The sequence below is a fragment of the Pogona vitticeps genome, chromosome 4, assembly GCF_051106095.1.
Source record: "Pogona vitticeps strain Pit_001003342236 chromosome 4, PviZW2.1, whole genome shotgun sequence".
In the NCBI taxonomy this organism is placed as follows: domain Eukaryota; kingdom Metazoa; phylum Chordata; class Lepidosauria; order Squamata; family Agamidae; genus Pogona; species Pogona vitticeps.
This window is the reverse complement of record NC_135786.1, coordinates 213,719,968-213,745,217: the sequence shown is the minus strand read 5'-3', so window position 1 is coordinate 213,745,217 and position 25,250 is coordinate 213,719,968. Positions and strand designations below refer to the sequence as shown.

Below are 25,250 nucleotides of genomic sequence, written 5' to 3'. Positions count from 1 at the left end.
TAGTTGAGTATTTATAGCTGTGGGAACAGCTTTTGTCCTTTTCAAGAGATAGGGTGATCAGTGTGTTTTTGTTCTGGATGTATTGTTGTGATAAGTGGGAGAGATTATCTGTCACTGTGCTTGATGGGTGCCTTTCTCCTTTTACTCATTTGCCCCATCCAGCAGGCTATCAAGCAAGAAAGTAGGGTCTCTAGATCAGCAGCATCTCTTTCCTTTAGATTTGAAAGTCAAAGCTTAAAACCAGGAAGGGAGTCCTTGTGTTCACACAGGATGAAGCAGACAAAGTGTATATGCGAGGGTCACTGGAACTCTTTCTGGGCCAGCTGTGCAAGAACATGAGAGGAATATGGGTACATGGGCACAGAATCTGCTTAAGACTGAACCACATGTACCCATCAACTCTTTACATTTTCTCTTCCTTTGCTCTGGGCTTTTTGGCACACTGTGTAAGTACAACAAAACTAAAAACATCTGTAAATGATGAAGATGCACAAGATGAATGAATATTTCAGTTTAGCCTTGGTGATGAAACTTCACTATCTGGTGAGGGGATTTGACAAGACTACCTGTTACATGTATGCATATGTAGACATCGTTACATCTCTTATCAAAATCTTTGAGGAACTGAGTCTGTGCTGATTCCTGTATTTATTTCGTATCATATACTGTATCGGCTACCTTCTTCCAGGGAGGGGATCCTAGGCAACTTACAATGTGCTAAAAGCACAATAAAATATAGATTAGAAATCAATTAAACTACAAGGATGATTAAAACCTATTAAGTCATTAAAACATTTAAATCTTAAAAAGAAACTTAAAAGGTCAAAAAAAAAAATCTAGGGGACCAGTCACAGCTATTAAAAGTCTGCCTGAAGAGGTGGGTCTTCAAGTGACAGCAGAAGGGTAAGAGGGGTGGGCAAACTAATCTCCCAAGGCAGAGCTTTTCACATCCTGGAAGCAGCCACAGAGAAGGCCCTCTTGCAAATGCACAAATTCCCAGCAGGACCAAACACTCCAAAGAGTTGCAGTCTTTTAGCGAGAAGACTGTATGTGTATTTGTTTGCTTGCTCTTTCTTATTTAGCATGCAGGTACAACACACTCAGCTCGGGATTTACATCCCAACACACCCATCTCCACATGTAACCCCCACGTTGCCCTGTCAGCCTTCTTCCTGCCCTCTCTGATGTAACAGGAAACCTCACATAAGCGCTAGTCCCAAAGCCCGACCTAAAAGACATTGTTCTATGCACAGCATCAGGGCAGCAGCTTTAAAGGGGGTGGGGGGTGGGGAGAGAAAGGATTTTTTCATGTTAAGGATAACAACAACATGATATGGAAGAGTAATTACAGTCTGCATCCAAACTGGTGAAAAGGTTGCCTTTAAGCAGCTGGAGAAAGAAGGGAACAGCCGAAGGCGATCCTGGCATAACAGCCTTGTCTGGAAACCTTTTGTTTGCAATGATACCTTATTCTCCAAGACAGTATAAAGGAATGGGCAAAGCTGACATAACAGTAGAGCTCCTTCCGAGCTTTTTATAATCCCAGGGACATGTGGTGTCTGTTTTTGAAGAATGATCTGGGAATGCATATGGGGGTGGAAACATCCTTAGTGGCAAAAGACCACAATATTGCTGCTAAATTAAAGAAACATCTGAACAGCTATCCTAAATAAATGGAAAAAGATTATTGGAACACGAAACGATACTTTACTGCTTTTTTCCCACAGAATACGATAGCTAAAAGTAGCCACTCTCACTGCGCTAATTAAGCTGTATTTTTCCAGAAAGATTATTACTTTAATCATAACAAACACGCATGTTCCTTTAGAAACAAAATACAGTGTTTCTGGCTATTTCCATATGATTGCACACAAATGCAAATATCATAATAATAGTTTGTCAGAATGCTGCTTAATTTAACTTTCCCTCATTCAAAATGGTTCCTTATCTTCACTCTCCTATTCTGTAGTTCAGCTGCTGTCTTCCCGGTGTGGAAATTTAGTTCTAAAAGCTCAGTGTCTTCTCTGCAGGCAAGAGTCTTTACTTGGTTCCTACACTAGCAAGTCTTCCTTGCCAAGTGAATGATGGTACGTAGAAGGGGTGGAAAAAGGAAAGAAAGACCCAAAATAGAAACCTTTAGCAGCACTCTAAAACCACGATCATAAAGGAAAGCCCAGGCAGAAGTTTAAACTGGGAAAGATCTTTTACAAAGGATCCTAAATTATCCTGTCTTCTGTGTCTGCTTCATACAACAGTTAGCCCCAAAGGGGTGGGGGAACCAGATGGATTTCGGTCTTTGGGAGAATACATGCCAAGTAAAGGGTGTGATGACCTTCCTTTTGATTGGCTCCCATCCATTCAGGGGAACCCAGTTTAGATACAAAACAAAACAGGACATTTTCCATGTTCTGTGTCTTAACAGTTTTTGTCCAGAAACAAATTCCAAGCAAGAACCCTCCCCACTTAAAAAAACAACCACATTAAAAAAAATTGAAGAGGAAAGGTTAAGAAAATAAACCCTCTTTTCTTCTGACAGAAAACTGTCTGTTAAATCCATAACAGACTAGAAAAAAAGAACTTCATGTTCTAAGATCTTCACTTCACTGTGATTCACATTATTATGGAGATTTCTTAAAGTTAAGAACTCTACCTATAAACAGATTAGCTGGGAAGGAAAGATACCAGAACATTTGCTTTACCGTTGGCAAATTCACAGAATAGGAATCATATTTTCTAATAGTTCCCAAAATGTATTCTCGAAGGCTTTCACGGCCTTCCTGGTGAAACATCAGGAAGAACAACCTTCAGAACACGGCCAAAGAACCCAAAAAACCCACAACAACCATCAGTTCCCAAAATCTTTCACAATTTTAACTTCCAATCTGTGAGGACAGATGTAACATTTCCAGAGCAAGTAAATATCTTATAGCACTTTAAAGACTAACACAGTTTATTTGGCATGAGCTTCTGTAGGCTACAACCCACTTTTATCAATGATATGAGGGAGTGTGTTATTATTCACTTTTTTTTGAGGCATATACACAATATGAAAGAAATATAGGCTTAATTAGGATTGTCACATAACAACCCTTTTAAGGTGGTGTGTTAATACTTGTTTCCAATCTATAGCGCCCTTCAAAGGTTTCAGGGCCCCCAAATGAGAATGGCTGGTGTACAATGGCTAACACCAAATAAAAGTTGCTTGTCTTTAAGATGCTGAAAGACTTTTTCTTCAAGTACTAAAACTATATTAGTGTATGTTATGTGTGAGTTGTGTGTTCTGTTCTGTCAAGATAGTCAATCTGGGGGCAGATATTTTACTTACTATACTTATTAGCACTTTTGGAATGTAGAAATAACTGGGCCTACTGCATATTCCTAGTGTGGTGTAGTGGGCAGAGGGACCGACTAGGATTCTGGAGAACAGGGTTCAAATCCCGGCTCAACTATGGAAACTCACTGGGAGAGTGGAACTGGTAAAGCCTCTCCTTAAATATCTCACTTATCTTGAAAGCCCTTTTAGGCTCACTGCCAGTTGGTTCCAACATGACAGCACAAAACACACAACACACTAATATTCCATCCCTAAGGGGCAACCAGGGGTTACTGCTCTATTCAAGTCACAGCTTTCTAAATTGGTCTAGGGTAGTTAATTTAGGCAATTTTGAATTGGACACACTCATGGCATTTTTCTCTGTAAAACAATTCCCTATATTCCTCATGGTCTTCTGAAGGCGATAAAAGGCCCTAAACGGTTTGGGACCTCGATACTTGGCGGAACGCCTTCACCCACCAAGTTCTACCCGAGCCACCCGCGCGAGCCAGGAGGTGAGGCTGAGGAGCCTGACGCCGAGGGAGGCCCAGAGGGAGAAGACAAGAAACCGGGCCTTCTCGGCGGTGGCTCCTCGCCTTTGGAACAATCTCCCTCCTGAGATTCGCGCGGCCCCTTCGCTGGGCACATTCAAAACTCAATTAAAAACATGGCTTTATGTCAAGACCTTCCCTCCTGCCAGCATCTAAGTTAATTTAAATTATTTTTCTCTTCCTTTTCTATTTATTATTTATGATTTTATTATGTTCTGTTAATCGATATTTTGGATTTATGTTATTATAATTGTATACTTTTCTGTGTTAGCCGCTCAGAGTGATACCGATTTACCAGATGGGCGGGATATAAATCAAATCAATCAAATCAATCAATCAATCAATCAATCAATCAATCAATCAATCAATCAATCAATCAATCAATCAATCAATAAATGTGATGATACAAGATAAGTCAACGCATAGAATGTCCTCCCCCACCCCCATCTTCTCCTCAAAGTGCATATGCTTCTCCTCTCAGAGCTTTGGAAAGTGATTGTTTCAGATCTCCCAGAATCCCCCACTAGGTATTTCTTCCACCTCCTACTGACAGGAGGTGAGGTCTTCAATGAAACAGCAATCTGGATTACTGCAACAAGTTCTCTGTGGGTCTGCCTTCAAATAAGGTTTTTTTTTAAAAAAAGCTCTCTTTGGTACTCCCATAAGGTAACAAAGATACTTGTCCTTATTAATGAAATGGCACATATTCCATCCATTCTGTGCTGATTGCATGCATTTGTTTGTTTATTTCCAGGACTAATCTGAAGTTCCTGTTTTAGCCTCAATTGTTTGGAGACTGGTTACTTAAAGTGGGGTTGCACCAACATGATACTTGTTCATTCAATGAAGGTACTATTATGCTGGCAGGTGGCAAGGAGTGTGGCTTTATCACCCATATCCCCTCACTTACGTCTTAAAGTGCCCTTAGAACTTTTGTGGCTCCATCATTATTATCATCATTATGAACTGCAGAAGCAATTTTAAACTCTTTTATTTCACTCTCTATCTTATCCATTGCTGTTCCCAAGTCTGATTTGTACTGTTCATTTTAAAAGGTCTCTTTTTAATTATTCAGGGTTGCATCTCTTATTATTTGAAACCTGCACATTATCTTGGGAAGACTTTAATACTCTAAAATGAACTATCTATCTCTCCATCTAACCTCTATTGTTATGGCAAACATTTTGATAACATTTCTCTGCCAGCTTCCTGAAACATTAAATAAATCAAAACAGACACTTGTGTATTTTATATGAATGTAAGTGTATATGACGGCATTTTACACACAATTTATAGCACATAAACTGTATTGATGTTATAAAGTGCTAAAATTTCATTATGAGGATGGTACACTATATTGCATAAGGTAATGGGCACATGTCACAGTGTTGACAGTTTATAACTTGTAGCACTCACTAGTCAGGGTCAATGATGTATGTGGAAACAACACAACTGTGGAGAAACAGAGTGCAAATATTAAAAAGTCCAAGGCAAAATGCAATTTCCCAGTCAAAATTTGGTGGAAAGTAAAAATCCCACAGTAAAGGAACAGAAAATGAATGAAAAATGGGATGTCATGAATAGGATCTCATCAGAAGAATTATTCAAATATACAAGATTGCTTCTATGTTGAGCCTTAGGCTTTTTTCTTTTTTGCATTTAGATTATCCTTGTTTATTGTTCGACGATTAGAGATCCTTTATGTTTACTGTTTAAATGCGCATTGTGCTATATATCTATGTTTTTAAATCTTCTGTTGGGAAAAGAGAGAGGAAATTTTGATGATATGGATGTGAAACCTATAGACACAGGTCATAAAGAAACCACTCATTTATTCCGACACCTGATACCATCTCTGTCAGCTGGATCTGGGATCTGGTATAAAATGACTCAAGGACTTGAACTGAACAACCAAGTGACACAGAGGGAAGAGTTTTGAAGATCATGGTACAGCTTCCTTTTGTCCTGAGGTTTTAAAATTACAATTGGGGATCAGTCTGTCTCTCTTTGGAATCATCCTCACCTCACAATGTCTGGAAAGCGGTTTGCCACGTCTAGAATGCACATAGCTATCCATGTTTGTCATCCATGTCGGCTCTCCCATTTTAAGGCAGAGAACCAAAGCTTCAAACTATTAGCTTAGGGTTAGGTGTGGGAGGGCCAGTGAGGTGCAGTGGATAGACTCTGGCACTAGACCTCAGGAGATCATTTTCAGTGCTCTTTACTTCTTATGGTGCAACAGACCATTTTGCCAGGGGTGATGGTGATGCTGTGTGGAAGCCACTGCTCTGGAGACATTTCTCCCTAGTCCTAAATTGTGTGAAGCTCTAGCCCAGTTTTCCAGTTGTGAAGAAAGGGCACTTAGAGTATTGTGTTATGCAGCAGAGTGTGGGCAGCGCCTGGCCCCAAAGTCCAACTTTCTTCTTCTTCTTCATGATCATGATGATGATGATGATGCTGTGAAGTCACTTCCAAATTATAGACACCCTTGCCAGAGTTTTCTGGGTATAAAGTGATGCAGAGATTTGGATTTTGTTTAAAACCCTTTAGCTGTGCAGCAGAAGTACAGGAATTGACGGATCAGAATTGGCTTTCTATTTCCCAGTTTAATCCACCCCTTTTTTCATCAACTGGCACTTTCAGTCTCAATAACTCACTCTGAGACGTTAGCAATAGGGGGGAAATAATTTACTTACAATTGTGGACAGATGCATAACAAAACATGATTGACTACTTCAAGCAACATGCCTTAACAGACTCACTGACTTCTAACAGACTACTAATTGCAACAAACTAAAATGAGGAGGGAAATGCTTAGCAGAGAGGTGTGGCTCTCTTTGAATCAGAGGCAAGGAAGGAATTGTTGGCTAATGCTATTAGTGATTGACAGTCACCCCATCCCAGAAAGGTCCCTCTTAGTTACATCTACTAGAGGCAGCATGTGAGACTGCCAAAACTCCAACATACAGTACTCAGAAGCAGCATTTCGTCTTCTTCTGCAGAACTGCTTAACCCTCCATACAAGTCTAGATTCAGCTCTTACAACCCTCTTTGTGCTGCACTGTGGAAACAGAATGCAGCCAATTTTATGAGAAAAGCAATCCAGCTTGATATTCAGAAGCAAAATAATAACAACAGACCAGGCCTCCTAAATCCTTGGTGAGAAATCCAAAGTGGGTGGCATATCTCTTAACAGCTCTTAAACCATCCATCTCAAACAGGCAACAGGGCCTCATGAAACACCAGCCTCAGCAGATCTGAGAGCAAGGTACGTACAGAGGGAATAAGGTAGTCCTGTATTTATTACATGACGACATGTCGTTGTAATGCATCTTCATTAGATATTAAATGCGTTACACATTTGGAAAACATATTAGTCCTCATTTTGCAAGTAAAGTTAGTAGAGTTAACTAGTTACAGTGCAGTGTAGAAAGTATAATAAAGTTATCTTCTTACAGTTCCTTCTATCATTTAAAAAAAGTCATATAGATCTTCTGTATTTGTGGAATAAACATTTTCCTGTCATGAACACACACATTGTTGGACATTAAGATACTTAACTACCACATCACTTTAGAAACAAAGAAAGGAATGATCATTGAGTACTATGCTTTTAATGTTTTATTGGATTAACTACTATATTTTCCTTGTTCTTTTTTAGCATGCATTTCCCTTATCTGTCATCTACTTTTAGTGGTGCTTTGTGTGCTAAAAATAACAATATAGACAGTTAAATAATACATCTATAATGAGTATATTGGTGTGAAAGTGGAAACCAGAAACATTTTGCTGCCTAAAGGATCAAATGTGGCATCCGCTTCCATGTACAAAAGCCAGCCAAGCTGATAGTTGTATTTCATCTTCCCATTGACAAAAGGACAGAATCCTGAACATTATCTGAGAGTGGCAGGCAGGGAGTTTAAGGGGTTCCGGCAGGTCACGTGCCACATAGAAGTCTTTCCCTTCCATGTCTATTAGCATCTGATACCAGAGGTGGCTACCTTACTCTGCTTAATGGTAGGTCAGTCCTGTGTTAAAATAGTTCTCCATTTCAGTGTTTGTGCAACGAATAACAAGGGAGGACAGTATTTCAGTACAGTATGCATTCTACATAATTCTGTGACTTTGTTTCTTTAAAATTAGCATCAGAACTTGAGATACTACACTGATTTGGAAGCTTGAGACAGGATAATCTCAATGATGTTTAAAATTATCTCCAAACATGAAACAAACAAAGCATCACTCACCTGCTCAGGGTATTTACTGCCAATGATTTCTGCAACTATGTTGAAGGAATCAGCATCAGGATAAGTTTTGGCTCCCATCTTCAGAGTCACAACAATTTTGGTGCCCCGGGAAGACATTCGGGCCATTAGCTCAGCATCTTCCACTGAAATGCAAGCAGTCGGAATCTTGGGTACATCTGTTTCATATGCCTGCATCCCAGTGTGTGGGCTGTGTGGAACAGAAACAAAAACAAATGGATTGTGCAGCACTAGGAGTGCTTGAGAATTTCATTTGATCCATATTTAGAAGCAAAACTGACATAATCTGCACCTCGTAGATCAGAGGTCTCCAAACTTTTCAGTATGAGGGCACCTTCATATATTTTACACATTTTTGAGGGCCGAAGGAGGAAAGGGGGATCCAAATGATCCCCTATCCCTGCTGTCTATGCAAAGACAATGGGGGTGGGGGATCATTTGGGTCCCCCTTCCCTCTTCCTATGCCTGGGCTGGATAAAAAGGCAAGGCGGGCTGGATGTGGCCGATGGGCTTGAGTTTGGAGAACCCTGTCCTAGATGAATGATGGATTCTTCACAGCATCAGGGTTTATTATGCAGTTCTTGGCTTTAAAAAAAGGCACCAAAATGTGTATAAAATCCATTATTTTATGACTAAATACCAAAACTTGGAAAAGTAACTTCTTGGTCTCTGTTCGTGTTGGCTAGGGGATTATAAAAGTTATATTCCAAAAAAGTGAACTTTTCCAACTGTAAAATTCATTTAAAAATGATTTTTATAAATGAGGAAATATATTCAAAGATAGTTAAAGTACAAGTATCGTGGCACTTTTTATTGGACAATGAAAGTCTTCCTCCTTTGGATTCTTAACGTTATTGTTTCTAATGTGCTACACTCTTCCAAAACATTCTGGCCCAAATACAGGCACCTTTTGACAAAAGAATTTTGAGGCCAGATTTAAAAGGAAATTAACTGAACAAGAATATATCAGGAGTATCAACTCACACCAGTCTTGGCTTGAACAGGGACAGAGGCTTTTCATCTCACTATGATACGACTAGATAGGGATTTTTCCCACTGTTTGGTCTACTCTGGGAATAGGCTGGTCCACTCCTTTCTCCTGTGATCACATGTAAGTCCCAGCGTGAACCAGGGTGTTCCTTTCTACACATTTTGGGGCTCCTTTTCATGGGGTACTTTTTTTTTAGGTGTGGAAAGGATCACTACATTTTGGTTCAGTTCCAACACACGTGATCGCTGGGATCAAAACAAATCAATTTCCCAAGATTGTTATGGCTGAAGCAGACAGGAAGCAAATGTGTTTTTTTTAAGCCTAGAAAGGCAGCACTGATGTGCTATGCCTCTTAGAAAAAATAAAAAAACTGAATGCTTCCTACCAGAAGGAGGGGGACTTTTGTGTTGTTTTCTGTATGTTAACGAGACAAACTATGTACATCTAGTTAAAATACATATGTGTCATTGTTGTTTAGTCATTTAGTTGTGTCCGACTCTTTGTGACCCCATGGACCAGAGCATGCCAGGCCCTCCTGCCTTCCACGGCCTCCCAGAGTTGGGTCAAAGTCATGCTGGTAGCTTTGATGACACTGTCCAACCATCTCATCCTCTTCTCCTCTTGCCTTCACATTTTCCCAACATCAGGGTCTTTTTGAAGGAGTCTTCTTCTCATGAGATGGCCAAAGTATTGGAGCCTCAGTTTCAGGATCTGTCCTTCCAGTGAGCACTCAGGGTTGATTTCCTTCAAAATGGATAGGTTTGTTCTCTTTGCAGTCCAGGGGACTTCTCAAGAGTCTCTTCCAGCACCACAGTTCAAAAGCATCCATTCTTCGGCAGCCAGCCTTCTTTATGGTCCATTTCTCACTTCCATACATTGCTACTGGAAAAACCATAGCTTTGACTATGCAGACCTTTGTCGGCAAGGTGATGTCTCTGCTTTTTAAGATGCTGTCTAGGTTTGTCATCGCTTTCCTCCCAAGAAGCAGGCGTCTTTTAATTTTGTGGCTGCTGTCACCATCTGCAGTGATCCCAGGAAAGTAAAATCTGTCACTACCTCCATATCATACGTAGGTCTGTCTAAATTATCTCCACTGCATTAGATAATTTTCTTTACTTCATCTTTATACTCCTCTCTTTCATTCTACACCTATTCTGAATGCCTCTTCCTATATATTCTATTGCTTATTCCAAAGATATCCACCATACAACACTTTTTAACGATTCATAACAAGCACTATTCAATTCTGAACCTGTCACTACCAAGGCCTGTTAAAAACCTTTGATCTAGGTTTAAAGTTCTGGGTTTGAATCCCTATTTAGCCATGGAACTCACTGGCGATTAGCAATGGTAAAATCACTCCCAAATTATCCCACTTACCTTGAAAACCCTATTAAGGTTTTATAGTGAGTATAAATTGGTTCTGACAAGACAGTACAAACACAGTCTACAAAAGCTGATATAAAATTAAACTTGTTGGTTTTAATATCATTTTTTCTTTTGATGCAGCAGACTAACATGGCTATACTCTTTAAAATAATGAAACAAGAATGGAAACATGAATTATCATGCAGATTTGGAAAAAATAACAGGGATAGAACTGAAAAGATTTATGAATAAACACACGCAGTTCTGGAATGTATGTTAATTACTAGGCTTGCAGGAAGATCTTTTGAGTTATATTTAAATTTTAAATCTATATGCACAGATATTGATTGCTTGATTGGCCAAAGTAAATTGGCAGGTTTCTGTCCATTCCTCATGGGTAAATAAAGAGCCTCCATCATGATCCTTGTGCATGCACTCTCCCGAGAAGCACAGCATGGGTTCTTTATTTATCCGTGAGAAAGAGATGGAAATGTACAATGATGCTTACATTACGCAACAGAATTTCAGCCAGTGATAAGAAATTTAAGTGAATTGCACTACTAATTACTGTTCTCCTGAATAGTCTATCTTCATACAAGCTTATCAGGCTCCTTAATGAAAAGATTAGTAGGAGCAGACAAGCTGCTTGACCATTACTAGTTTCTGTGATCCATCCCAGAACATGCCTTTTTGTTAGTAAACCAGGTCTATAAACAGAGAGGCGGCAGATGTAAAACTGATTCATCACACCTAAGAATGCTTTCAAAATTATATTTATTTATTTATTTATTTATTTATTTATTTATTTATTTATTTATTTATTTATTTATTTATTTATTTATTTATTTATTTATTTATTTATTTGCTTATTTACTTATTTATCTATTTACTTACTTACTTACTTACTTACTTACTTACTTACTTACTTACTTACTTACTTATACTGCCCAGTTAGGGGAGAACACTACTCCAGGTTGGTGGACAGAACAGAACAAATGAATAAGCCAACCCCAGTCTCCCCCACCAACAAAAAACAGACAACATTTAAAACAAACAAACAAACAACCCCGCCAAAGACAAATGAAAAATGGACACTATGGTGACTAACAGAAAAAGAAAAAGAGACAAAGGCACAACATGTTACAGATACTCTGTTCCCACTTATTGCAGTATTGCAGCTGCCCCCAGACTATGGAATGCCCTCCCGACTGAGATTCGTCTGGCGCCAACGCTGATGACATTTCAGCGCCAGGTCAAAACCTTCCTGTTCCAGAAGGCTTTTAATTGAAATAATATTAGCTGTGGGTCTGATGGCAATTTTAATTGTATTTTAATTGTATTTTAATTATTTTATCTTTTACTGTGTTGAATTTTAATTATTGTAAGCCGCCCAGAGACCTCTGGGTAGTGTGGGCGGCATATAAATTGAATTAAATAAATAAATAAATAAATAAATAAATAAATAAATAAATAAATAAATTCTTGAAGGCAGTTTTGAAGAGTTCTGCTTAACTTTTTCTGAACACTCAGAGGAAGGGGGCTGGCATACGTCTCATAGCTGTTTGTTCCATAGAGATGGAGCCACCACCAAGAAAGCCTGGTTCCTTCTTGAGACCTTTCCTGCCTCTCTTGGAGTGGCCACCCTCAGCAGCATGGCCTGGGTGGAACGAATGAGTTGTTTTTCTTATGCATGCAAACCCCCGCTAATCACAGCATGGATTCTTTATTTACCCACGATGAAGGAAAGAAAACCTATGAATCTGATTACATTACACAATCGAACGTCAGCCCATGATAGGCAATGTAAGTAATGCCTGAAGGGCAGAGGCCCCCCACTTCTGCTGTCTTGAACTGCAGCCTAAAATATACCTACATATATAGCCCAGAAGGTTCATAATGAGAAATAATTAAACCACCTACCCCCCATTGTAAATGTGGTTGTCCTGTTAAAACAAGTTAGCAAATGGATAAACTGCAGCCTTTCCATTGAAAGGGTGAGAATTTCTTTTCAGAATTTTTTAAAAAATATAGAAACACAAAGGCAGCAGCTGGTGCTCCCATCACACAGCTGTTTGCATCACTTAGAGGACATGAAAATCATGTTAATATCAGAGTAAACTGGTTACATCTGTTATTTCTTAATGCAACCCCAAATTCTACCATTTAATAACAGAGTCTTTCTTTCAATAAATAATAATGCAAGTACTGATTCTGCAGGTTAAACTGCAGAAACCTCTATGCTGCAGGGTCGGAAGACCAGCAGTCGTAAGATCAAATCCACGTGACGGAGTGAGCTCCCGTCACTTGTCCCAGCTCTTGCCAACCTAGCAGTTTGAAAGCATGCAAAAATGCAAGTGGATAAATAGGTACCACCTCGGTGGGAAGGTAACGGCGTTCTGTGTCTAGTTGCACTGGCCACGTGACCACAGAAACTCTCTTCGGACAAACACTGGCCTTACGGCTTGGAAACAGGGATGAGCACCACCCCTTAGAGTCGGACACAGCTGGACTACATGTCAAGGGAAACCTTTATCTTTACCTTTACTGATTCTTACATTTCTGAGATTAACCATTCTTATGCTGCAGTGGTGCATTCCTATAACTGCCTACTCAGAGGCAAGCCTCATTGAGGTCAACAGGCCTTAGAACCAAGTAAGTGTGGTGTTTCAGATGCTGTTGCGCAACAGTTTCTACCATCCCCGCCCATCGGTCACACTGGCAGGGGCAGATAAGACATGAAGCATCACGATATCTGAAGGACAGAGCCTTCATGTTCTGTTGGACTGCAGCCTTAAATACACTGACATAGGTAGGCCAGATGGTATATAATAAGAAATAACTGATCCACCTGCCCCATTGTAAATGTTGCAGCCGTGTTAAAACAGGCAAGCTAGCAAAAAGCCTAAATAGCAAAGGGTAGCTGGGGTCATCACATAAATAGAAGATTCGTGGTCTGTTTAGTCTAGCAGTGCCTCACATCTGCAGCTCCCACCTTTGCTTTAGTAATGTTTCAGAACCAACATGCTCTTTTGTGGCCCGTAATATAAATAATGTTTAGCTAGGTTATCTACTTCCTTATTTAAGTTTCATTTTCAGAAAAGCCAAAATTCAGTGATAAGGGTAACTACTATTTGATTACTGCATGCTTTTCAGGGAGTCCAAGGAAAAAATTAACTTTCAATCTTCAGAGATAAATAATATTTTCTCAAACTTATAGTGTTATATAATTCTGCAACAATGCTGTAACAGGTTTGTTTTGCTCTGGAGAGAGAAGGTATGCATTTGTTGTCAGACAAATGACCTGAAAAGTATGCTGAAGTAAAACACTATCGAGATAATACACTGGAAGTGGTTCAGGCTACCAAGTTGCCTGTTTTTTTTCCTGTTAACCATTCATTGCTGCATTCAGAGACCTAACTCTGAAATCTACTAGTCAAGATCCAATTAATGTTCATATATAATATGCATGACTTATCACAGTTAATTGCACCTAATTAATAAATTGTTGGAGTATGTCTCAATCAAATGCTTAGTCACAATTGTCAATATTAATAGAAACATTTATAAATTTTTACAAATATTTAACTGCAAAAGCCACTCACAAACAGTAGCCAAAAATCCTATTGTGTAGTTACACAAAATATGTAACTTTTATAGACAAATTTCAGCAAGTTGAGAAATCGCTGTAGACACCATCTATTGCACACAAGTTGTGTAACTTGGCATGCAACGGATAATGTCTATGACGATTTTGTAACTGCCCGTAATTTGTATCTAAAATACATGTTTTATATAAGTGCACAACAATACTTTGGCCAATAAAATACAATACCACTTTCAAATGCAAGAAATTCTTCTTGAAAGCCCATTGAAATCTCCAGCTCATGTTCCTTAACCTCAAGTAATGGAATAAACCAGTGTTCTTGTTTTCCGCTTGTGTTATTAAAAAGAAAAACTGACATCTGGTCAAGCATGACATTTCTGAAGAGACAAGATGGTTCTTGTCCAAAGGAGGTTTGGAGATTCTGAGAGTTCTAAGTCCAAAGCAGACATTTTATCAAGGACTCCACAGGTTGTCATTTTACCCTATTACTATCTACAAGAAAGTCTTCAAATTCCTTCTTTTTTTTAATGTGCCAGTTTCACAGTGCCTTTAACCACACTGATAAAAAGGTAAACCCTGCTATGTTCAATAGGGTTTAATTCCAAGTACAGAAGTAGCGCTTTTCTGGATCATGAATCCCAGAATTCCCCAGTCAACATGGACATTGATGATAGTGACTTTGGGAATCTTGGAGCAGAAGCCACCCAAAGTAACTTTTCCAAGCTTTCCACATGGGCATAGGACTCCAGGCATAGTCAATGAAAACAGCTTAAAGAATACATTGCGTTTGTGTCAACCCTACCTTATGCTTGGGCGAGAGTAAGTGTCAGTCCAACATAAGATTGTTCAATTGATTCATAATCATTTGCTTTGCTTTTGTGATAAATTTGTTCAGCACTTTAAAAGTGATATGCAGAGAACCCATACAAGGGCATACTTCATGGATAATGGGTGAAAAATATAGTTTTGATTTATTTTGGCCAACCTGGCCCACGAAATGTCTTATTCTTTTTATGTCTAGTTGTCTCCTATCTTTCTAATCTGGGCTTCTGTTGCTGCCAGTGCAAGGTGCTCCTTTGGACCTTGGTACCTTTCTATAGTTATTTAGAAAAAAACAAACCAATGTTTTCATAAATACTGGCTGAAATCATGTTGCTTAGTGTCGTAAGTCACAACTAGAGTATGACCACTGAATCAGTGAGGATTGGCAAGCCAACTCTTCCATGAGTTCTGTTAATTCAATAGGTGTACTTTAGTTGCAATTTATTGTGCTAAACAACAGGATTTCAGTCAATGAGCCCACTGAAGATCAAGTTGCATATCTGAACCCAAGGGCTAAATCCCATTGCTAGTCCCAACTAGAGCAGACCTGCTTGTTCATCAGTACTCGTGCAAGTCCCATTCTTTCAGTTGTTCTATTCCAGCTGGGTGTTAGCAACTGGTTTTAGTTCCAGGAATCTGTTACATTAAACAAAGTCCTAACTTGAAGGCTTTGAAGTTGTTCTATGGAGCTGACCTGTGCCTTGCAGTTCTGAAAGCTGTTGCCTGCTGCTGAGCTCTGGTTTACAGTCTGGAAAGCTGTTTTATAGAGCAGTATTCCGCTCTGCTGCTTGGAAATGCTTAGCCTTTTGCACACAAAGAATGTGACTCTACCAAAGAGCCCTGGTTTTCCTCTTGCCTTGTCTACCAAAGGAATCAAGGAAATAGCACTTTGTAGAATCAGCAACCATATTGGCTTGGATATGTTACCATCTCCAAGTCTTAGCGGAACATAAGTATAATTCATTTTGAAAATTATAACACTTTAGTATTCCCTAGTCTGGATATCTATTGTAGGTAACCTGCCTTTTTATAAACTCAATGAAATTTTTTATCAGCTACAGAATCTCTCTTTCTCATGTGTTCTTACCAGAACTATTATATATGCTTTTATACAGGAAGTATCCCAATCAAGGCTCTTGTTGATCAAATAAAGCTTAAAATGGAACAAAACATTGAACGGGGGAAACTAAAGATGAGAAAGAAAAGATGTGGTGCATCTGCTTTAAACCACTATATAGAACAGATGAAATCCTATTTCTTTGCATAGTAAGTCACAATTATAGAGTAGGCCCACTGAATCAACAGAAAGTAGGCCCACTGAACCCACAGAACAAATTCAGTAGGCCTACTCTAGTTACACCTTTTTACACTAAGCAACATGATTTCTTAGATTCAGAGAAGAGACAAATATTTACATTAGTAATTACATGGTAAGTCACATCTTCTAAATTCACTCAGCATTGGTTGTATTGAATCATATAAAAGGCAATGGAAAAGAATATCAGGGATATATTTTTAAAATTAAACATAAGAGGTTGCATCAACTGTACAAGGATAAAGTCTTTGTGATGGTTATAGTGGTTCAGTGCCTTTTATTAAAGGTGGGGGAAAGTAAGTCAGTTTTTTATTTCTTACATTCAGATTTCAAAGATCAAATTCTTTGACTCCACATATGGAAATAATAATAGTGAATATTTGCAAATTTCATTAAAAAAACTGAAACAAAATTCTCTCCAAGCACCACTTGTCGAATTCAATAGGTGCAGCTATTTCCAGCTTGGAAAGAATGATATAATATCTGTCTACCATATTACTTCTTTAAAGTACAGTGGGTTTTTTAAGGGGTGTGGCCAATCTCAGCAGGTTCAAAGCACATTATTCACATTTTCTGGCAGCCAGAGGCCATAATCAGGGACAGAGCTAAGTGAGGTAATTTGCATATTATTAATGGTTTGTTTATTTTTTTTTTAAATCCAGTGTTTATGTACTGTTAAGGTTACTAGAATGTTTTTGTTAACTAGGAAACAAGTTTAACTTTAAAAAAAACTTTTAGCTGAAAAAACTTTCTTGCATCTTTAGTGATAGAAAAAGAAAAAGATAAAAGTTGAGAGTGTGATGGAGGCCCAGGAGTAATGTGAGTCTCTGGAAATATGACAAAATTGCCCTGTGTTCCCGAGAGGGTACAAGGAATATTTTGAGCATTTTATTTCTTTTTATCTTTTGGGGGTATGGAGGCTGGGGGGCACAAAAAGGTACTGAGGGCTAAACATGGCCCATCCCTATTGTGGAATCTAGATGATGTAGTTCCCCAGAGTAACTTTTCCAAGCTCTGTGTATAGGCTTATTAAAGATGAAAAACATTTCTTTAAAAAACCCACAACCAGCAATCCTAATTAAGTGCTCACATGGCGGAACACACACAGTGATTCAAATTGAGACTTTTAAGAATCGGCACTCTAAGCTCCAAGTATGATGGATTCCGTTCGTCCCATATTAAGATCAAGTTCTTTCCCCCCACAAAAGTTGCAAATGTTGGCAGATTTCTGTCAAAAATGAGACACAGTTTTCACACGTTCCTACCATGTGAGAATTCTGTGTAGGACTTTCCTGGATCACATCTTAGGTCTTTAGAAGAAGGCTGGAGATGGGGAGGGGGGAACTTTGCATGAGGCTGTGTGGGCCTTTTCTTCCTGATCAGTGTTGACACAATTCACTCCCACCATTTCCATGGTCTGCTGATTGCTTTAATTACACCAGCACTGTAAAGCCCCTCTTTTAAATTCTGTATATGGATGTGTACTTGGATAAAAGCCAGCACCCGTGGAAGAGATGAGTAAAGGAAACTCCAGTAAATTAACAAGCAGCAATGTGCTTTAACAAAGCATGTAGAGTCACAGCTTTTGAAGATGTGCAATCAATAGAAACAAAGAACCAAGACCTTGAACTAGCTGGCAGCTTGCAGGATCTCTTCACAAACACAGAACAAGATGATTCTCCTTTCATTCCTCAGATCTCTTGCTAGGAGAGGTCTTTGAATATCAAACAAAATCTTTAATTGACAAATGTTTGGGGCCAAGTGGGGGAAAAGGGGGGGAAACACACTTAATGCTTTAATTAGAAAATGGCTTTAGCTTCTGTTGTTACAATATATGATTGAGGACATCATCGCAACTGGGGTTGCAAGGGGCACATGGTATTTGTGTATAGTTAGCCTTATGACTTCACTACTGTCAGACTTCCACTGTTGCCATGTGAACAAAACAAGGCAGAAACCCAGGAAAACAAAACAGATTAATCATAAAAATGGCAACAGTTGGCAGGGATTTCAGGACAGGTGTACTACCACGAAGAGTCACTTGTTCTCTATTTGAAATGGACTAAAAGAAAATTAGCTGTCATGTATTGCTTGCCTATAGAAACTGTTCTATGTCTTCTATGCTCTAAATGTTCAATAATCTCATGAAAGTGGATTAAGACATGCAAATCTGAGATTTTGCTTTCTAGTTTGGAAAGGTTTGCTTGCTTCCCAATTTCACACTTTCCTGGCAGGTTTAAAAAAATCAGTAACAAAAAAAAATACAGAGAGATACTACCAAATGTAGGTAACACGATGGTGATTTATATCACCCAAAGGGCCTACCAGATATTAAAGAAAAAGGATGCAAAAGTCAGCTCATTGGATTCATCCTTTTATAATTTACTTCTCAACTTTCTTTTGTTCACCACTTCCAACATTTGTCTATATATCCTTTCCTACAGACCATCAAATTCCTCTCATAGCAGAAAGAGCTTGTGTTAATACAGAGAGTACTAGATATTCAAGGAAAAGGGCAGGTGGATGAATTGATAATTCTCTTCTGCTTAGGGTTTAGGCTTATAATATTTCCCCACTCTTTCAAACAGGTGTTGGCTTTACAGTAAACTCTTGGATAAATTTAAATGCCCTGGGAAAACTATGATTCAGTAGAACAACAGCTTGGATGACAAATGGTGCATTATAACAGATGGCAGTAAGTGAAGAAATTGACAATGTTGGTGTCTCGGTTCTGAGTTTTCTGTATTCAGATTTGTTTACAACTTTATTTATTATAATAATAAATCTAAACAAATCTGCATACAACAGTAAGTTTCAGCTGGAACATGTGAAGGAAACTGTCAACAGACGCAACTTGGTCATTAGAACACCAGTAAACCATTCTCCACATTATTATTTTTTCAGAAATAGGGAGAATACCTAGAACTCTCTCTTAGGATAGACTCAAGCATGTACACAGGCAGACACACCCATGTAATACTGGGCAAATGTAAACTATACTAACATCTGTGCAGCTTTGCACAAACACCCTGAAAAATGACATAGACCAGATATACATTCTTCTATTTATCCCAACATGAAACTGGCTTTCCACAGACTCAAAACACACATCTAGATCCCAGTGAAACCAAACTGATTCTAGTGTACTGTAGTTCATAAGTCTCTCTGGGAATTTATTGTATATTGCCCATATCCTAGGACTTATTTTACCACAGGTATAAGTCGATTTACAGCAGTGGAATAAAGTTTCAAGAGTCAGCTAGATGATGTGAAGTTAGAGAAGAGGAATGTCTGCTCCAGATCTTCAGACAAAACAAAGAATAGGATAAATCTAATTATGGCAGAGCAACAGGAGTCCATGAGACCCAGTAAAAAAAAAAATCCAGGTCAGAAATATCAAGATGTTTCATGAGTTGCCATGTCAAGAGAATCATCAGAAGCCCAATGGTTACATGTAAACCCTAGTCAGGCACTTCTCATGCTGCAGCCAGAACATAAGCAGGAAACCTCTTACTCCCTCTATTGTCTCATTCTTCTTCTGGAAAATAATGTGTGTGAAGAAGAGACATTTCTGTATATGGGGAGATGTTAAAACCTTGATTTTCCAGTACATGAAGAACCTCAATGGGAACAGAATCCCCACATTTATCCCTTTCCACATTTTTTCCATTCCAGTGTCTTTTATGCAGCTGTCCATTAAACACCAATGCTGAACAATGAGCTCCTACGAAACCAACTTTTCATAAGGAAAACAAGCAACGTGAATGTCTGTTTGGTAATTTCATCAAGTAATGGGTGATGTGAAGAAGCTGATACTAAGAACTAGATAGAATACTGAGTTTCAGCATTTATTTATTTTTTTAAAAAATTAAATAATTTTATTATATTAAAAACAACCAAAAACACATCTACACTGCATTACATTGATTCCACTAACACTGGAATGCATTTTTCTTAAATACATTGCTCCAGCCATGCCGCCTTCACTCATGGGGCTATGTTCTCCTTTTAATTTTCTTACATCTCATTTGACCCCATTTCTCTCTAGAAAAACATTGATTCTTCTCCCAAGGTATCCCCCTCCATTGCCGAAATATATATTCCAGAATTAATTCAATATTTTTTTTAAAAAATCATTACTTTTTGATAACCCCCTTAATAATTTCATTTCACAAGTCAATTTATCGTTAATTGTCATATTATCTATACCATTCCTCAATATTGATTTAGTTATCACTTTTCTAATTCGTTGCAAATAATAACCTTGCTGCAGTAACCATTTACTAATTAGGTCATTTTCTTTTCTCTTCAGTTGACTATCATTAATCGTATTAAATAAGGCAGTCAATGGGGACATTTGAATATCTAATCCAGTTATTTCCCTAATTTATTTAAAAACTCACACCCATTCTTTTATCCTTATTTCACATAACCACCACATGTGCAAGTACATTCCTTTTTCTTTTTTACACCTCCAACACAGAGATGACAAATTCTTATTTAATATATTCATCTTCACTGGTGTTAAATACCATTTCCATGTTACTTTATAGCAATTTCCTTTAACCCTTACGGACATATTCTTCATAATTCTTTTATTCCACATTTTACTCCAGCCATCCTCTATAATCGTCAAATCTTTTTGCCACTGAACTTTTAACCCTCATAGATCCCGACCAGCTTGTATTAATAATTTATATATTTCGTTTGCAGTTCCCTTTCTTTTCTTTTTTCCATTGCTTCTGATTTCAGTCTTTTTTTCCAATAACCTCTTCGAATTTGATCATTTTCCTACCTTTTCCATAATGATAGTGGGTGGTTCTAGGTGTTCCCTTTCTTATGTGTTCAGTAGGACCAGCTATGTACTGCCTGAATAGCCCAATAGTAATGAGGACATGTTTCTTTTGGTGAAGGAACACTTTTTTTTAAATAAAGAGAGCATTTTGCCTAAACAGCTAAAGAGACCAGCAGATCTGGGAAGAATGGATAAATAAGCACTTGTCTTCTCATACTATGTATAAATACCCTGCCACAGCACTCTCCACATCACTACCCACTTTAAACTCCACTTGTACAACTGCAATGATTATATCAACAAAAACAAAGGCACCACACCAGAGAAGGTGGGGGAGAGACCATGACTCAAAGCAGGAACTCTGTATGCACACCCTCCTTGTTCTCCTTAGAAGCCTGAGAAGAAAGAACACGGCCAAAGAGCCCAAAAAACCCACAACAGCCATTAGATCCCGACTGTGAAAGCCTTCGCGAATACAAAGATGGAATTGTAGAGTGCTTCCCAACTTCCACCCTTATCAAATTTGTGAGGAAAATGTGGCCCATCCAAGCATGTGATGGCACACAATGGCCAGTATGATGAGACTTTCCTCATCTTTTCCTTGTAGTCTAACCCAAATTCTTTAGGGCACTTCCCAGTCCTTCACAGCCTATTTTGAGGGCACACGGGGCCTGAAGGAAAGGGATCACTGTACTTTTAGATCTACTGTTGGAAGCAGCTTCACCAGAAGAACAACCCTATTAGAACCTTATCCCAACATCCCCTCAATTGCTCAGCAGTTTTCTGTTCAGGAGAACACAAAGTAAGTGACTTGCCATAAGGAAGCCCTTGTTGGCCACAAGTCCCTATCACACAGTAAGAAGAGAATGGCTCCTGGAAAACTAGAGACACCCCATCATGAATTTTTCTTTCATTTTTTCGCTCTGACTTTCTGATTGAAGCTTTGAGTAGGAGGTGTGGCTTCTGTTTTTATTCCCTCACCCATTTCCATCTACAGTTCTTGAGCCAAAATACAGAACACGGGAAAATTTGCCATCAGGGCCCCTTGAAATAAATGTTGCTTCATGGAAGTCATTTTTCTTCTCCCTGCTTTGGACCCAAACTCCCTGGCTATTGTGCTGATTTTTATGGTGATTCTCCCCCTATTTACCTTCGAGCCAGGTTACAAGGTGGCCTCCTCCCATCATCTATTCTTTCTTGCCTAAATAGCTCCATTCTCTTTTCAGTAAAAAAAAAAACAACCACACTTATTCCCTCTGAGTAATATATTATGACTTGCACAGCAGTTTTAATACTGAGTGCTCAAAATTGTTGGTCCCATATTTGCCCTTCTATTAATAGGCCTCTAATGAACAGATTCTGGATAAGGTATCTCTTAACTGAGCATGAGTCCCAGGGAGGCCATCTGCAACCGGCTTGGTCTAGGCCACTGGTTCTTAACCTTGGGTTACTCAAGTGTTTTTGAACTGCAACTCCCAGAAGCCTTCAGCACCAGCTGTGCTGGCTGGGGTTTCTGGGAGTTGCAGTTCAAAAACACCTGAGTAACCCAAGGTTAAGAACCAGTGGCCTAGGCCAAATTGAGTAAAGTAAGTCATGTCAGGCAAAGCAGAGTCAAAGCATATCAGGAGCCAGCAGGACCTTGGACAGGGCACTGCAGAAGTTTCTGGTTGTCTCTAGAGCATTCTCCACAAAGGCAGCTATTGTCCTAGCAGAGAAATGCAATCAACCAGAACTGAAAAAGCGTGCAGAGCCTGCTCTTCCAGAAAAGATGCACTGCTTTTGGATGCTGGCCTGTAGTTCTTTAAGGGCTGGTGTCTGTTTTTACACCCTAATGTGTTTAATATGGTTGAGAGATGGCAGAAACTGTAGGAGAATCATCTTCAGAGACAGGTATGGAATATGAGTCTTCAGGACTCAAAGTTACAGAAGAGAATGTTGGGTGTATCTCCAAAAACCTCTGACATATCTGAATTTGGATCCCCCTTAAGGGTAATGCAAAGTCCCACAACCAAAAGGCATGACAAAAACTTCCTCCCAAACTTGTTATCTTGTTATCACCATTATAATTGCAGCACATTCTTCTTCTTCCATTTTCACTATTTACCTGACAAAGGGATTGTTCTGCAACCTGCATTTGCCAAGGAATTTGAAACCACAAATAAGAGAACACTGGAGCACAAATCTGCCCTGGAACCTTTTGCTATGGTGTTTGTTATCCATGCTGCAGATGAGGGATGGGGACTTGGTAAATCCAGAGCTACTATTTATCTACCCTGACCAACAAAAATGCCAAAAACACAAAAACAGAATAAAATGGCTGGAAGTCCACTTCTGGTTTTTAACACTGTTATGTTTTGCATTTCATGCAGCAAGAGGGTGATTGTGTCCTATTTCACAGATGAATCAACCACTTCTTGAGCCACAATTCATATTTTTCTTCTCTTTTCTTCTTTCTCTTTCTCTTCCCTTCCCTTCTCTCTTTCTTATTAATAGAAAAGAGAGGTTCAGGTGAAGACTGGAACTACCAAAACAGCCTGTGGTGTCATATCTTGCCCAGCACATCTATACAAGTTGCTGTCATTCCTTCCTGGTCATGTGCTTACAGCCAGAGTCTTCAAAATGTATTCCATTTGCCTGCAATTCTTAGAGTCCTCCAGCCACCATTTGTACCATGCTCATGATTACCATATGTTGATTTATGCCTTTTAATTCATGATTAATGGGATGCCACATTTGGGAGCAATGGTGTATTTGGTGAGTGATTCACAAGAGTGGCTGTCATTATTGCTATGTTAGCTGTCCTTCTCTACTACTTTTTAATGTCGCTGCTGGAAGCATGCAAGATATCAGCTAATACCATTATAAGCTCTACTTCATAGGGATTATTTTAATGAACAGTGTAATAGCCCTGCCTGACCACAGCCAAGCTCATCATTGTATAGGCCTGCTCCAAAGTAAATTGACTTTAAGTCGCAGATTATAAAATTCTTAAACTAGTCATCTTAAAGAATTATAAGGACTCTTCAAGTGAATGGTTTTTCTCCCCTATATCTATCACTGACCTGCATTAAACAGTAAAGAGGATGAAAGCAGCACAAAGCACTAAGGCCAACTTAGACTTTTGTAAACTAGGTCAGCCATTCCCTAGGATATAGCCACATAAACAGTAAGTAATGTCTGTCCCAACATCACCACAGATTCAGCTGTCCTAATGCTTGTTCAACTATAAGCATTTTGGAGTGTTGTCTCAAGCATTGTATGATATTGTGATATATGCTGTGTATTCTTTAGCAAATAAAAACCTACTCACTTATTGTAATTTGTATGTTGCTAATATAAGAGGCACCTGCATCATACAGTCATGCCCCGCTTAATGATTACCCCGCATTATGACAAATCCGCTTCACAATGATGTTTTTGCGATCCCAATTGGGATCGCAAAACGATGTTTTAAATGGTTTTTTTTTTTTTTTTTTTTTTTTTTTTGCTTTGCGAAGATCGGTTCCCTGCTTCGGGAACCGATTCTTCACATTACAACGATCAAAACAGCTGATCGTCAAGTTTTCAAAATGGCCACCAGGTGCTCAAAATGCCTCCCCCCCTGTGCTTTGGTATGTATTCCTCGCTATACAGGCACCGAAGATGGCTGCCGTATGGAGGATCTTCGCTGGACGGTGAGTTTTTAGCCCATTGGAATGCATTAACCGGGTTTTAATGCATTTCAATGGGTTTTTTATTTTCACTTTATGACGTTTTCACTCTACAGCGATTTCACTGGAATGAATTAACGTTGTTAAGTGAGGCACCACTGTATTTAACAACGCTTAGAGCAGTGGTCCCCAACCAGATGTTCTTGGACTACAACTCCCAGAAGCCTTCACCACCACCTCTGCTGGCCAGGATTTCTGGGAGTTGAAGTCCAAGAACATCTGGAGGCCCAAGGTTGGGGACCACTGGCTTAGAGGACCTCAAGGTAGCAGAGCATATATGCTAGCTGAATTCTGTGTTTGTCCCTCAGTAATACTTGAAAACTGATTCTTGAGAATTTCTTATCCAGAAGATGATTCTAGAGATGGCACAAACCACCAGTTGGTCGGTTCGTGCCGGTTTAGATGATGGTCCAGCAGGTGTTCCATAGTTCTGTGCCCTTTCCCTCCAAGCAAGCGGTCACTCAGAGGCAATTGTCAGAGGAGATGCAGCAGGGAAGTCAAGGTTCTGCCTCTGAG

The 25,250-nt window shown here is 39.1% G+C and overlaps 1 protein-coding gene across 5 annotated transcripts in view; it reads right to left on the bottom strand.

Annotated features, from left to right (window-relative positions):
* The window catches only part of CPQ (carboxypeptidase Q), a 200,719-nt gene that overhangs the window by 123,534 nt on the left and 51,935 nt on the right, over positions 1–25,250 (bottom strand). For all 5 annotated transcript variants that reach the window (XM_072999155.2, XM_072999156.2, XM_072999159.2 and 2 more), the window contains exon 4: positions 8,112–8,319. In XM_072999155.2, coding sequence (XP_072855256.2) covers positions 8,112–8,319 — 208 coding nt within the window. The remainder of the gene's footprint in view (positions 1–8,111; positions 8,320–25,250) is intronic.